The sequence below is a fragment of the Pristis pectinata genome, chromosome 14, assembly GCF_009764475.1.
Source record: "Pristis pectinata isolate sPriPec2 chromosome 14, sPriPec2.1.pri, whole genome shotgun sequence".
Taxonomy (NCBI): Eukaryota; Metazoa; Chordata; class Chondrichthyes; order Rhinopristiformes; family Pristidae; genus Pristis; species Pristis pectinata.
Window position 1 is genome coordinate 16,655,360 of NC_067418.1, and position 14,546 is coordinate 16,669,905.

The 14,546-nt window shown below is 43.5% G+C and overlaps 1 protein-coding gene across 1 annotated transcript in view; it reads left to right on the forward strand.

The window, feature by feature from the left end:
• Positions 1-14,546, forward strand: part of ano3 (anoctamin 3) — a 364,194-nt gene that overhangs the window by 324,884 nt on the left and 24,764 nt on the right. The window contains exon 24 of the mRNA XM_052029629.1: positions 2,124-2,276. Within this exon, the coding sequence (XP_051885589.1) occupies positions 2,124-2,276 (153 nt within the window). The remainder of the gene's footprint in view (positions 1-2,123; positions 2,277-14,546) is intronic.

Consider the following 14,546-nt stretch of genomic DNA (forward strand, 5'->3'; position numbering starts at 1 on the left):
CATGTGTTACATATTATCCAATTCTCAAATATAGTTGGAGTTTTTAAATATTAAATGCATTTCATCAAAATGCTTTCGAAACCAACACCATTTATGTAGAAGGAGGACAAGCTTTTACAAATAAATTGAGTGAAACAAATAACATTGAAAATTAAAATTAATTTTATTAGATATCAAGATCATTAAAAGTTTAGATCAAATTTCCTCATACTGCTGTGGAAACAAAACAAATGAGAATATGTGGCATTTTTCTTGAATCTTAGAGATGGCATTTCTTTAAAGAACATTTAACTATACTTAGCTACACATCATTCAGCAGCTCATGCACAGGGTTTTCATTTCTTTGTGGTGACTCATATTTTTGATTTCCACTCCAGACACATTCCTGAGTTCTCTCTCTTTCTCGCTCATTGCAGGTGCGCGTACACACACACACACACACACAATTCTGGTCCTTTCTCTAATCTCCACACATTTCATCTCTTTCTTTCCCTTTCCTAATGTCCCAATTTTTCTCAGTGTCTTGATCTCTCTGGCATTATATCAATCAATCTCTGTCTTTTATAATCTTTTCCTGTCTTTATTGCATCTCTTTCTGTTTCAATGTCTCTGTCTCCTACTTTCACATTCGTACCCATTCTAAGTCAACCAATCCAAACCTAATTCTTTGAGGAGGTGCATTTTAAGTAGGGTTGCGCTTTAAAACAAAATGTTTGTGCCAGTTATGCAGAGACAGTTGGAGACAAGTGGAGGCAAGGGAAAAGGCAGTCTCATGGAAAGATGGAGTATTGAAGACAAATGGAAGTGGAGACTCAAATTGTTAATCAGGCCTAGTTATTAGTTTCAGCAGGTCCAAAGTCAAGCGTGGAATTACAGGTTTTCCAACCTCAAAACAACATTCCTGGTTCCTTGCTGCCTTGGAGCTAATAACAGAGCCTAGACAGAAAAGGAGGGATAGGACTAATACAAGTAAACCTTGAGATTTACGTTTTACATTTAGTAAAATTCAGGTGCTATTGTTTAATACCCTTGTAAAATCTTCCTTCTATTTTGCTGTTAGGAAGATATTAACCTATCCTAGAAAATGAGATTATCATTGCCAAAAATAAAAAAATGAGGAATATAGTGTAAGAAGCAAATCATTCCTTACATAAATGATTCTCAATTGGAAAATATATACCTAAAGTGAAGAAGGCATCTTGACTGAGAGAGTAATGTTAGTTTAATTTGAAAAGATCATTTCCATGTATTACAGGAAATAAATTATTTAAGCAGCACCTCAGAATAGATTTAAAACAATCTCTAACTGTAAGTTTCAGATTTCAATTTGGTGAGAATCCCAGTGCTGAGAGAATAAACTTAATCTGCGCACCCTGGGTGACATTATTGCTGTTTTTTTAATGAAGTAGAATCTTAAAGAGGTTTTTATATGGAAGAGTTTCAATTTGGATCAGGCACTGTAATTACCTTCATTAAGGGTCCACTTATTTAACCACAGGCACTTAAGCTTCAGTTCTACGTTGTATGACTTGGTACTTTCTTCAAGCCAAGTCAGATTGTAAAACTTGTAGGATGCATTTCATAACCTTGGGGCATCCCAGAGTGTTTTACCTCCAATGATGTTTAGTCACTGATGCAAGATAAGAAACAAGACGGCCAATTTGTGCACAGCGCGTTTCCACAATCAGTGACGCAGGATCTGATCAAACCATCAGTTTTCAGATGTTGGCTGACTGATAAGTGTTGGCAAAACAATGAAGAATTCTGCCATGGAAGTTTCTTACACTTGCCTAAGAAACTAGACATCTCATCCGAGAGACATCTCTGACAATGCAGCCGTTCCTAAACCTTTAATCAAAGTGTCAGCCTACAATAACCACTGAACCCTGTGGAGTGGGGATTGAACCAGAGATCTTTGGAGGCAAAAGAGCTGCCCATTGAATCTGGGGCAGCTTGCATGGTTTATTGTTACAAAGAATTAAATCATATGTTTGTTTCAATATGGAAAGGTCTATGCTAATCATACACATTTATATGATCAATTTCATCTGGGCAAATGAATCAATCTGTGTATGTTTTCACCTACTCAAGCAGTCATAACTGCAGCTCTCATTTCAATCTAGTCTTACAGTTTGGCTTCACAACCATATTTGTTGCTGCCTTCCCGCTGGCTCCTCTCCTCGCTCTCCTAAACAATATCATTGAAATAAGACTGGATGCCTACAAATTTGTCACACAGTGGAGACGACCATTACCTGCAAGAGCAACGGATATAGGTAATACAGACCAATGATTTCGCTGCAGTGCCCAATGTAGAGATGAGCTGTTTGTTAGAAAATTTTGTCCAGCAGGCACTACCTCATCTGGATCTGGTAGAGTTCCTGCCACCTGAGTGTTTAGAGTGACTGTGCTGAACATGTCCTTTCCCCTTGTCTCACCACATTGTCCAAGTTTGTGTTGTCCTTGTTTATTTATTTTGTTTAAGAGAGTTTTATCACTTGAATGTCTGAACAGGTCATAAAAAGATGTTTGTTATCCTTTTCTGTAATCGCTGTTATTGTCAAAGTCAAAAGCCAAAGTCGAGTTTATTGTCATATGCCCAAGTACATGTATGCACAGGTGCAATGAAAAACTTACTTGCAGCAGCATCGCAGGCACATAGCATCGGACACACAACATTCACAAAAAAAGAGTAAACATAAACTAGACACAATTTTATTGGAACGAACACAATTAAAATAAAGCAAAGTCGATTGTAGTGCAAAGTGGTCAGTGTTGCTATACTGAGGTAGTGATTAGGGTTGTGCAGGTTAGTTCAAAAGCCAAATGGTTGAAGGGAAGTAGCTAGTCTTGAACCTGGTGGTGCAGGACTTCAGGCTTCTGTACCTCCTGCCTGATTGTAGCTGTGAGAAGATGGCATTGCCTGGATAGTGGGGATCTTTGATAGATGTTGCCCTCTTGAGGCAGCGCCTCCTGTAGATACTACTGATGGTGGGGAGGGATGCGCCTGTGATGTAACAATTCTGACTGAAGTTTATCACTTATCACTGTTGCAAGTACAAACACAAAATAGGATGTGGACAGCCTGTGGCAATGGCTAGCAAAGCCAATGTAACTGTGAACTTTCATCTGTCAATATCTTTCCAGGATGGTAAAATCTGGAATCTATAATGAAGGATGCAAGAGCAGAACATCCAGAAAATAATAGGATTGAGTGGAGTCAGCATGAACTTATGAAAGAAAAATTATGTGTTATCAGATCACACCTGGAATTGTGTGTAGCTTTGGGTAAAAAAATAATATTCGTGCCATGGAATATTTGCAATAAACTCCTGGAGTGGCTTGTTAGCTATATGAGAAACTGAGTAGACTAGGCCTGTATTCTCCAGACTTTAGAAGAATAAGGTGATCTTAGTAAAATGTACTAAATTTTTACAGGCTCAACAAGGTGCAGAGGAGATGTTTCTGCTAGCACTAGGGCCCCACAGTCATAGAATCCTGGTTAGATAGATCTTAGAGCAGGATAAAATGTCAGCCCAACATTGTGGGCTGAAGGGCCTGTACTGTGCTGTAGTGTTCTATGTTCTTAATAAGGGTTAGGCCATTTAGGATGGAGAGGAGGAGAAATTTCTTCATACTAAGAGTAGTGTAGCTTTGGAATTCTCTATCCTAATGAGCTGTAGAATCTCAGTCACTGAGTTCATTCAAAAGAGGGATTGATGGATCTCTGGATATTAAGGGATTCAAGGCATATGGGGATAGTGCAGGCAAATGCAGCTGAGTAGAAAAGCAGCCATGATCTTTATGAATGACGGAGCAAGCTTGAAGGTCAGAAGGTGTACTCCTGCTCCCTGTTCTTATCTCCTGTGCTTCCCATCTCCTGTCTTCTGCAGTTTTGGAAAATCTGAGTCCATCCTCTCCCATGTTGGTCATCTAAAGATTCTGCTCATTCAGCTTCAGTTGAATCATTTACAGCAAGCATGATGCTCCTCCCCTTTAAGAGGAGTCCAGGTTTAAGTAATGCAGCTTAGCCTTAACTTCTGCTCAGCATGTGCAAAATTGGGCAACATACAAAATGCTGGAGGAGCTCAGCAGGTCGGACAGCATCTATGGAGGGAAATGGAGAGTCAACATTTCGGGTCGAGACCCTTCATCTGGACTGGAAAGAAAGAAGGGAGGAAGCCAGTATAAGGAGGTGGGGGGAAGGGGTGGAGCAAGAGCTGATAGGTGGAATCCAGGTGAGGAACATTCCAACATTCCACCTTGGTGGTCTCCAACTTAACGGCATGAACATCGATTTCTCACCTTTTTTCCATCATCCCACCAGCATCCCCCCTTCTCTGTCCCCTCCCCTCTTGATCTGCCCATCACCCACACATTCCTCCCACCAATTCCCCTCCTCACCTCTTTCCCTTTATTGCATGGTCCACTGTCCTCTCCGATCAGATTCCATCTTCTTCAGCCCTTTGTCACTTCTACCTATCACCTCCCATCTTCTGACTGAATTCCCACTCTCCCCCCTCCATCTGCCAATCACCTCCTCACCCAGACCTACCTATTGCCTGCCAGCTCTTGCTCCATCCCTCTCCCCCCCCCCCCCCCCCCCCCTTCTTTTATACTGGCTATCTCCCCTCTTTCTTCCCAGTCCCAATGAAGGGTCTCAACCCAAAACATCAACTTGATCATTTCCCTCCATCGATGCTGCCTGACCTGCTGAGTTCTTCCAGCATTTTATGTGCTGCTCCAGATTTCCAGCATCTGCAGTCTCTTGTGCCGACACAAAATTGAGCCTTTTCTGAGGTGACAAGTGAATTAACAACACAATTGGCACTAGAGGGACACAGTTATCATTTAACTGTTTGACTACATGAATTTAATGTGTTTTTTTTAAAAGTAAGCAACAGGTACAAATTAATACCTTTTTTTGTGTGTGTGTGGGGGGGGGGCCACAGTGGATGATGGCAAAACCTAATGGAGCACCCATGTTTCAAGAATCCCATTCCCATCAGCAGCTTCAGTTTGAACTGCAAGAGGTTTTCTTGTATTAAACCCAAGGGTGGCAGTGTCTAGAGTAGAAATTGTTTTTTCATTCTATGATTCAACTGTGATCGAAATGTATTTGTTCACTTATTTCTGGCCCAGTTTATAAATGACACACCTCAATATGTACTTGCTTGTAAGTAGATCCCACTGTTTACCACAGGAGAGAGCTCTAACTCTGAGTTATCTCTGAAATTTTGCATTGAGTAACAGTTACAAAATGACAAATTTTAAGTCATCTAAACTATTTTGAAAAAAAGAATTAAGAAACAGATTTTAACAATCAACAAAGTTTTTCCTCCTAGTTTGATACCATGTTTTTCTTTCACACTAGTAGATTATATAAAAAGATATTTATTTATTAGTCACACGTGCATCAAAACAGTGAAATACATCTTTTTGCATTACTGAGAATGTGCTGGGGGCAGCCCGCAAGTGTCACCAGTATTCCGGCACCAACATAGCCAGCCCACAGCTCCTAAACCTGTACGTCTTTGGAATGTGGGAAGAAACCAGAGCACCTGGAGGAAACCTACGCAGACACAGGGAGAAAGTACAAGCTCCTTACAGACAGCAGCGGGAATTGAACCCAGGGTTGCGCTGTAATAACATCATACTAACTGCTACACTACCGTGCCACCCACCATAAAGCTTTGAAGAAAGCCTTTTAAATGGTCAAGGCAGCAATTTTCTATGGTTTTGATAATTCTCATTAATCATGCTGTGTAATTTTGTTAGATTTGAATGCCTGTACTGAGAAATTCTTTAAAGATTCCCCCACTCAACCTCTGTAAATTAGAAAAAAGATTAGCAGAGTTCAGTTAAAAGAGCTTAATAAATTGAAACAGGGTTAAGCCATTTGGCCCCTTGTTCCTACTCTTTTGACCCATGAGATGATCATGGTCACTTTCCTGCAGTGACCTTTCTGCCTTTCGCAGGGACCGCACTCTCCGTGACTCCCTAGTTCACTCCTCCCTCCCCACCATCCCACTCCCACCCTGGGGAATTTTCCACTGGCCCCCATCATAGATGCAACACCTGCCCCTACATTCACATCCATCCAGGGACCCAAACAGTCCTGTCAGGTGAGACAGATTCACCTGCACCTCCTTTAATATCATCTACTGCATTCGGTGCTCCAAGTGTGGCCTCCTCTACATTGGTGAGACCAAATGCAGACTAGGTGACCATTTCGCAGCACACCTGTGCTCCGTCCATAACTGATCTGCATCTCCCCATTGCCAGTCACTTCAACTCCCCCTCCCACACCATCACTGATATGTCAGTCCTCGGCCTCCTCCATTACCAAGAGAAGTCCAAGTGCAAACTGGAGGAACAGCACCTCATTTTCCATCTTGGAACCTTGCAGCCTAACAATATGAACATTGAATTCTCCTACTTTAAGTAATCCCCACCAACCTTTCCTTTTCTTCCCTTTCCTAGCCTGTCTCTCTTACCTACTCCTTTTTTCCCCTCCTTACCTTTGATCTGTCCCCCAGTAGATCTGCTCTCCCCACACCTGCCTATCACAATCTCTTACCTGCATCTACTTATCACCAACTTGTGCCCACCCCACCTCCCCTCTTTTGTCCACCTATCACTGCTCTGCTTTTCCCTCATATTGGGCTTCCCCTTTTCCCATCTTCAGTCCTGAAGAAAGATCCTGACCCAAAACCTGTTTTTCTCCACAGATGCTGCCTGGCCTGCTGAGTTCCTCCAGCATCATTGTGTTTTTCATCTAGATTCCAATGTCTGCAGTCCTTTGTTCCTCCATATTCCTTGATTCCTTCAGTATCTAAAATGTTAGTCAATCTCTGTATATCCTAAGTGACTGGGGCCCCTACAAACTTGAAGAAATTTCACCTCCTCTCAAATCTGAATGACTGGATTCTAATTTAAAATTGCATCCACTGGTTTGACGCACTCAGTTGGGTGAAGCATCATCCCTGCATCTATTCTGTTAAACCCTGCAAGAATTTTGCGGGTTCCACTGAAATCTGTCGTTAGATCCAAAAAGAGAATTTCTGCAAGTCTTCCTGTTGATGTTGCAGAAACCAACTAGGTTTTTACTGTGGGTTGAAAACAACACTGCTGGGGAAACTCATCAGGTCAGGCAGTATATTTGGAGGGAAATGAACAGTCAGCATTTCTGCTCAAGATCCTTCATCTGGACTAAAAGACCAAGAGATGGCCAGTATAAAGAGATGAAGGGAATGGGTGGAGCAAGAGCTGGCAAGCCAGGTGAGGAGGGGGTTATAGGCAGATGGAGGAGGAAAGAGTGGAAATAGCAACAGAGGCTAAGGGGTGATAGGTGGAGGCAACAAAGGGCTGCAGATGATGGAATCTGATGGGATAGGAAGTTGGGCATGGAACCAAATCATGGAGGTGAGATTGGCAGACGGGAACAGGAGGGGGAGGGGGACCTAGTGGAAGGAGTGTGTGGAGGGGAAATAAACAGGGTGATAGGGGGCTGGGGGTGGGATGGGTGTAGGAGGAACTGGGTAGATCTGGGACACAGGAGGAGCAGGTTACCTGAAATTGGAGAATTCAATGTTCATGCCGTCAGATTGTAGACTCCTGTGAGATCTGGAGATAATGTTGTCCAGAGGGTTCTTCGGAATTCAAGCACGAGGCTCAAATCTTATGATTACATCTGTTTTATTAGCTGTTCAAAGTATAGGTCAGACAGTGTCAGCTTGTACCAGTAAGCAAGGCAAGTAAAATGAAGTAACAAAGAACCTGGCCACATGTTCTCTTTATACTGCAAACTGGTTAGATAAGGAAATCTGATAACAGCCTGTGAAAAGATATTATGAGTTACACTTAAGCTTTGCAGACAAAGTACAGAAGTGTAGAGCCAAATATACTATAAGTTACTAAAAGCTTACAAACAGGTGATTGTATAAACATACAGGTGTAACAAAAGCTAAAACTACAAGAAAAACAACAATCGATACCCTAATCCAACACTATCCAAGTGGAATGAGGTACTGTTCCTTTAGTTTGCATTTAGCTTCACCCTAGCAGTGGAGGAGGCCGAGGACAGACAGGTTGATGTGGCAATTTAAAGGAGAGTTAAAATATCTAGCATCTGGGAGCTCAAGAATGCCATGGTGGATGGCATGCAGGTGCCGGGCAAAGTGGTTCCCTGGTCTGTGTTTGGTCTCACTTGATGTAGAGGACGCCACGCCCAGAGCACCGAATGCAATAAACAAGGTTGGAGGAGATGCATGTGAATTGCTGCCTCACCTGGAAGGGCTCTTTAGGGCTCAGGATGGTGGTGAGGGGGGAGGTGTAGGGACAGGTGTTGCAGGGTAAAGTGCCTAGGGATGGGTGGGGAGGGATGAGTGAACCAAGGAATCGAAAGAGTGGTCCCTGCAGAAAGGGGTGGGGAGGGGAAGATGTGACTGGTGGTGTGTTCACATTGTAGCTGCTGGAAGGACCAGATCTTTCAGTTAAAGTTGCTTGGGATCCACAGTGACTTGGCTGTTTGGATTCAGAATTGGCTTGCCCATGGAGGACAGAGGGTTGTGGTCGATGGAGCATATTTAGGCTGGAGGTCCGTGACTAGTGGTGTTCCACAGGGATCTGTACTGGGACCTCTGCTGTTTATGATATATATATATATATATATAAATGACTTGGATGGAAACATGGATGGGTGGGTTAGTAAATTCATATTTGATAAAGATCAGTGGCATTGTGGATAATGTAGAAGATTGCCAAAGGATATAGATCAGTTACAGAAATGGGTAGAGAAATGGCAGATGGAGTTTAATCTGGCAAAGTGTGAGGTGTTGCACTTTGGGAGATCAAATGTAGGCATGGTAGTGTAGCGGTTAGCATAACGCTATTATAACACCAGTGACCTGGGTTCAATTCCAGCTGCTGTCTGAGGAGTTTGTATGTTCTCCCTGTGTCTATGTGGGTTTCCTCAGGGTGCTCCGGTTTCCTCCCACATTCCAAAGATGTTCAGGTTAGGAAGTTGTGGGTATGCTATGTTGGCACCAGAAGCATGACAACACTCGCAGGCTGCCCCCAGAACACACTACATAAAGATGTATTTCACTGTGTGTTTTGATGTACATGACTAATAAAGATATCTTATCTAAAGGGACAATACACAAGTAATGGTGGTACCCTTAACAGCATTGATGTATAGAGGGTGCAGAAGCGGTTTACTAGGATGTTGCCTGGGTTAGAGGGCATGTACTCCAAGGGGATGTTGAACAAATTTGGGTTGTTTTCTTGTTGCAGGTATTCACCCTCAAAAACAAAAATTGATTAGTCACAAAGAAAATCTGTATTAACTGACAAATACCATATTGGTTCAGTTAACAATAAGCATGCAAGTCATTACAAAACTAAATATCTGTGCACACACCAACTAGGTTTCTCTGACCCTCCCTGAACAGGGAAAGAATAGAAAAGGTAACACCTGGGAATAAGAGTTTACGCTGGCCAGTGGTCTCTCTCAATCCCAATGTAATCTCCACGTTTCTGACGTGGAGTCATCCACTTTTGTGATGGTTGATCTCCAGAGTTTCCACTGCTTCTGCACCCAAAACCCTCCATTCTTATCCTCTTTTGTATCAGATTGATATTGTTTCAATTTTGTTTGCTCTGGCTCCTTTGGCTAGCCTGAGGCAACTTCCCATTGGATCTGGGCCAAGGCTACAAGCAGCATTACTTTATTGCTCTTCCACCAACTTGGGCCTCATGTAACTTTTTTTGTTCTCCCTGAATCAGAGCAGTTCAAGCCAGGTCAGCCAAACACTAGGCTCAGGCTACTTCAGGCCACAGACTGTTCTTTCCATAAGCCTGCTGCTTCTATTTAACCAAATAAACAGCTTCTTCGTTGTTGATTTGGAAATGATCTCAGGTTTAGCAGATCATCAGCAGAGACCTCTGTGTGCACTTTCAATTGCTCTGATCATGCTATCCTTGATCAAGAGCCAGTTCACAAAACAGTTTACAAAATAGTGGAGAGATAAATAACTGCAGATGCCAGAATCTAGATGAAAAACAATGATGCTGGAGGAACTCAGCAGGCCAAGCAGCCTCCATGGAGAAAAGCAGGCAGTCGACATTTCTGGTCAGGACCCTTCTTCAGGACTGAAAATAGGAAAGAGGGGAAAGGAGAGCAGTGATAGGTGGACAAGAGGAGAGGCAGGGTGGGGATAGGTAGATGCAGATAAGAGATAGTGGTAGGCAGGTGTGGGGGAGGAGGGGAGAGTAGATTCACTGGGGATAGGGAAAAGGAGGGAAAAAAGGTAGAAAAATGAGGCTAGGAAAGGGAAGAGGAGAAGCATGATGAGGGGGGTTATGGGGAAGGGGGTAGGGATTACTTAGTGGGAGAATTCAATGTTCATGCCATTAGGCCACAAGGTTCCATGACAGAAAATGAGGGCAATTCCTCCAGTTTACGCTTGGAATTCTCTGGCAGTGGAGGAGGCAGAGGACTGTCATATCAATGATGTGCGAGAGGGGGAGTTGAAGTGACTGGCAACAGGGAGATGCAGATCAGTTACAGACAGAGCGCGGGTGTTCATTGTTCACGAAATGGTGACAGCAAGAACAGTCTCAGAAAATGGCAGCCTCTGTTCCTTTGACCACATTGGCTAGAACATTGTTTGTCTGCTTCCACTATCCTTGGCTCATTTCAGTTAGCTGTTTTGAAGATTGATTCTTTCTGGCCAACACTGAGCAGCAGAGGCTGAGGGGGAGACTTAATAGGAGTTTAAAAGATTATGAGAGGCATAGATTGAGTAGACAGCCAGTATCTTTTTCCCAGGGTTGAAATGTCTAATACTAGAGGGCTTGCCTTGCATTTGTGAGAAGGGGCAACTTCAAAAGGTGATGTGCGGAGCAAGGAATTTGCTGCTGGGGAGGTGGAGACAAATACAATGGAGTCATTTAGGAGGCTCTTACATAGGCACATGGATGTGCCAAAAATGGAGGGATATTGACATTGTGTAGGCAGAAGGGATTTGTTTAGTAAGGCATTTAATTAGGCCAGGGGGCCAGTTCCTGTGCTGTACTGTTCTATATTCAATGATGATTTTATGACATCAGGATAGATTGTGGATTGTTGCAGTTGAAAGTTTTGACGTGTATCCTATTTCTCATGTTATTATACTGGTGCACAAACTGTATATGGGATAACACCATTCAAAGAATATCCTTTGTAGTACAGTGGAATATTGAGCAATTCAGTGGATGATATTTATCTAGGACACATGGCAGATCACTGTACTGCTCCCGAGTTTCCAACCATTTCTGTTTGTCAACAAGGAGGATCATTGTTTTACCTGGGGAAAGGAGAGATTCCTTGGACTAGAAATGGTGAAAGGCTGTTGCCTGGGATGGAGTATTTAAGTTATGTGGGGAGTCTGCATACACTGGGTTTTTCCTCTTTGGAGGAGAAGACTGAGTGGGAGGTGGAGGAAGCCAGTTACCCAAGAGAGGTATACATAGCTATGAGGGGCATAGTTAGGGAAGATAGTCAGAAACCTTTCCCATTACAGTGGTATTTAAAACTAGAGGGCATGGGTTCAGGGTAAGGGGTGAAAGGTTAGATGGGAGAGGGTTTTTCACCCAGAAGGTGAAATTTGGAATGCACTGAGTCAGTGGTAAAGGTAGGTGCTCACAGAATTCTATAGGTATCCAGGTGAGCATTTAAATTGCCAATGCAACAAAGGCTATTGACCAAATGCAGGTAAACAGGTGCTTGATGATCAGCATGGGTGTGGAGAGCCTGTTTCCTGTGCTCGGAAACAATGACAATCTAGAACATAGAACACTACAGCACAGCCCCAGCCCTTCAGCCCACAATGTTGTGCCATCATTTTATCCTGCTCCAGGATCTATCTAACCCTTCCCTCCCACATAGACACATGAATGATAGAAAAACAGGGGGCTATCTAAGAGTCCCTTAAATGTCCCTAATGTATCTACCCCCACAATCTCTGCAGGCAGTGCATTTCATGCACCCACCACTTTAAAAAACTTACCCCTAACATCCCCCTTATGACTTTCTCCAGTCACCATAAAATTAGGTTGCTTCATGTTAGCCATTGTCACACTGGGAAAAAGTCTGACTGTCCACTCAATCTATGCTTCTTATCACCTTGTACACCTTTATTAAGTCACCTCTCATCCTCCTCCTCCTCTACAAGGAGAAAAGCCCTAACACACTCAACCTATCCTCATAAGACATGCTCTCCAATCCAGACAGCATCCTGGTAAATCTCCTCTGCACCCTCTAAAGCTTCCACATCCTTCCTTTAATGAGGCAACCAGAACTGAACACAATACTCCAAGTGGGGTCTAACCAGAGTTCTATAGAACTGCAACATCACCTCACAGCTCTTGAGCTCAATACCCTGACTAATGAAGGCCAACACTCCATATGCCTTAACCCTATCAAACTGCATGGCAATCTTGAGGGATCTATGGACATGGACCCCAAGATCCCTCTGTTCCTCCACACTGCTAAGAGTCCTGCCATTAACCTTGGATTCTGTCTTTGAATTTGACCTCCTGAAGTGCATCACTTCACTTATCTGGGTTGAATGCCATCTGCCACTTTTCAGCCCAGGTCTGCATTCTGTCAATATCTTGCTGTAATCTACAGCAACTTTCTACACTATCCACAACACCACCAACCTTTGTATTATCAGCAAACTTACTAACCCACCCTTCCACAAAGTAATTTACAAAAACACAAAGGATCAGGGGTCCCAGAACAGATCCCTGCAGAACACCACTGGTCACCAACCTCCAGGCAGAATACCCTCTCTTCTATGGGTGAGCCAATTCTGATTCCACACAGCAAGTTACCCTGGATCCCATGCCTCCTAACTTTCTGAATGATCCTTCCACAAGGAACCTTATCAAAAGCCTTACTAAAATCCATGTCCACCACATCCACTGCTCTACCTTCAGTGTGCTTTGTCACATCTTCAAAGAATTCAATTAGGCTCATGAGGCATGACCTGCCCTGCCCCTCAAAGCTATGCTGACTGTCCCTAATCAGCCTCTGCTCCTCCAAATGCCCATAAATCCTGTCTAAGAATCTTCTCCAGTAATTTACCCACCACTGAAGTAAGATTCACTGGTCTGTAATTCCCAGGGTTATCCCTACTCCCTTTCTTAAAGGAAAGGGGTTTGCCACCCTCCAATCATCTGTCACTACTTTTGTAGCCAGTGAGGACACAAAGATTGTCACCAATCTCTTCCCTAGCTTCCCACAATAACCTTGGATATATCCCATCCAGCCCCAGTGACTTATTGATCCTAATGTTTTCTCCCCCCTAATAGTTCCAGCATATCCTCTTTCCTCACATCAACATGCCCTAGTGTATCAGTCTGTCATACACCATCCTCACAAATATCAAGGTCTCTCTCACTGGTGAATACTGAAGCAAAGTATTCATTAAGGACCTCCCCTACCTCTTCGACTCTAGGCACGTTTCCCCTTATCCCTAATCAATCCTACCCTCACTCTAGTCATCCTCTTATTCTTTCGTGTGTAGAACACCTTGGAGTTTTCCTTGATCCTACTCACCAAGGACTTCTCATGCTCCCTTCTAGCTCTCCCAAGTCCATTCTTAAGCCCTCCTGACTACCTTGTAAGTCTCCAGAGCCCTGTCTGATCCATGCTTTCTGAACCTCAGGTAAGCTCCTTTGTTCCTCTTGACAAGATATTCTATATCTCATGTCAACCACAGTTCCTTCACTCTACCATCCTTACCCTGCCTCAATGGGACAAACTTATCCAGACCCCCATGCAAGTTGTTCCTTAAACAACCTCCACGTTTCTGCTGTGCACTTCCCCAAGAACATCTGTTCCCAATTTACACTCCAAAGTTCCTACCTAATAGTATAATTCCCCCTCCCCCAGTTAAATACTTTCCCATATCTTCTGCTCCTCTCCCTCTCCAAGGCTATGGTAAAGGTCAAGGAATTATGGTCACTATCTCCAAAATGCTCTCCCACCGAGAGATCTGAAACCTGATCAGGCTCATTGCTTAGTACCAGGTCCAGTACAGCCTCTCCTCTAGTCAGCCTGTCCACATACTGTGTCAGAAATCCTTCCTGTGCACACTGAACAAACTCCATCCCATCTAGCCCTTGTACACTAAGGAGGTGCCAATCAATATTAGGGAAGTTGAAATCACCCATCACAACAACCCTGTTATTTTGCACCTCTCCAAAATCTGCCTCCCAATCTTCTCCTCAATATCTCTGCTGCTATTGGGTGGGGGTGGGAAGAAAGGAGTCTATAGAATACTCCCAATGGAGTGATCACTCCCTTCCTGTTTCTGACTTCCACGCACACTGACTCAGTAGACGATCCTCCAGGACATCCTCCCTTTCTACAGCTGTGACACTGTCCCTGATCAGCAAAGCCACTACCCCACCTCTTACCTCCACCCATCCCTTTTGAAACATCTAACCCCCAGAATATCCAGTAGCCATTCCTACCCTTGCAACAGCCAAGT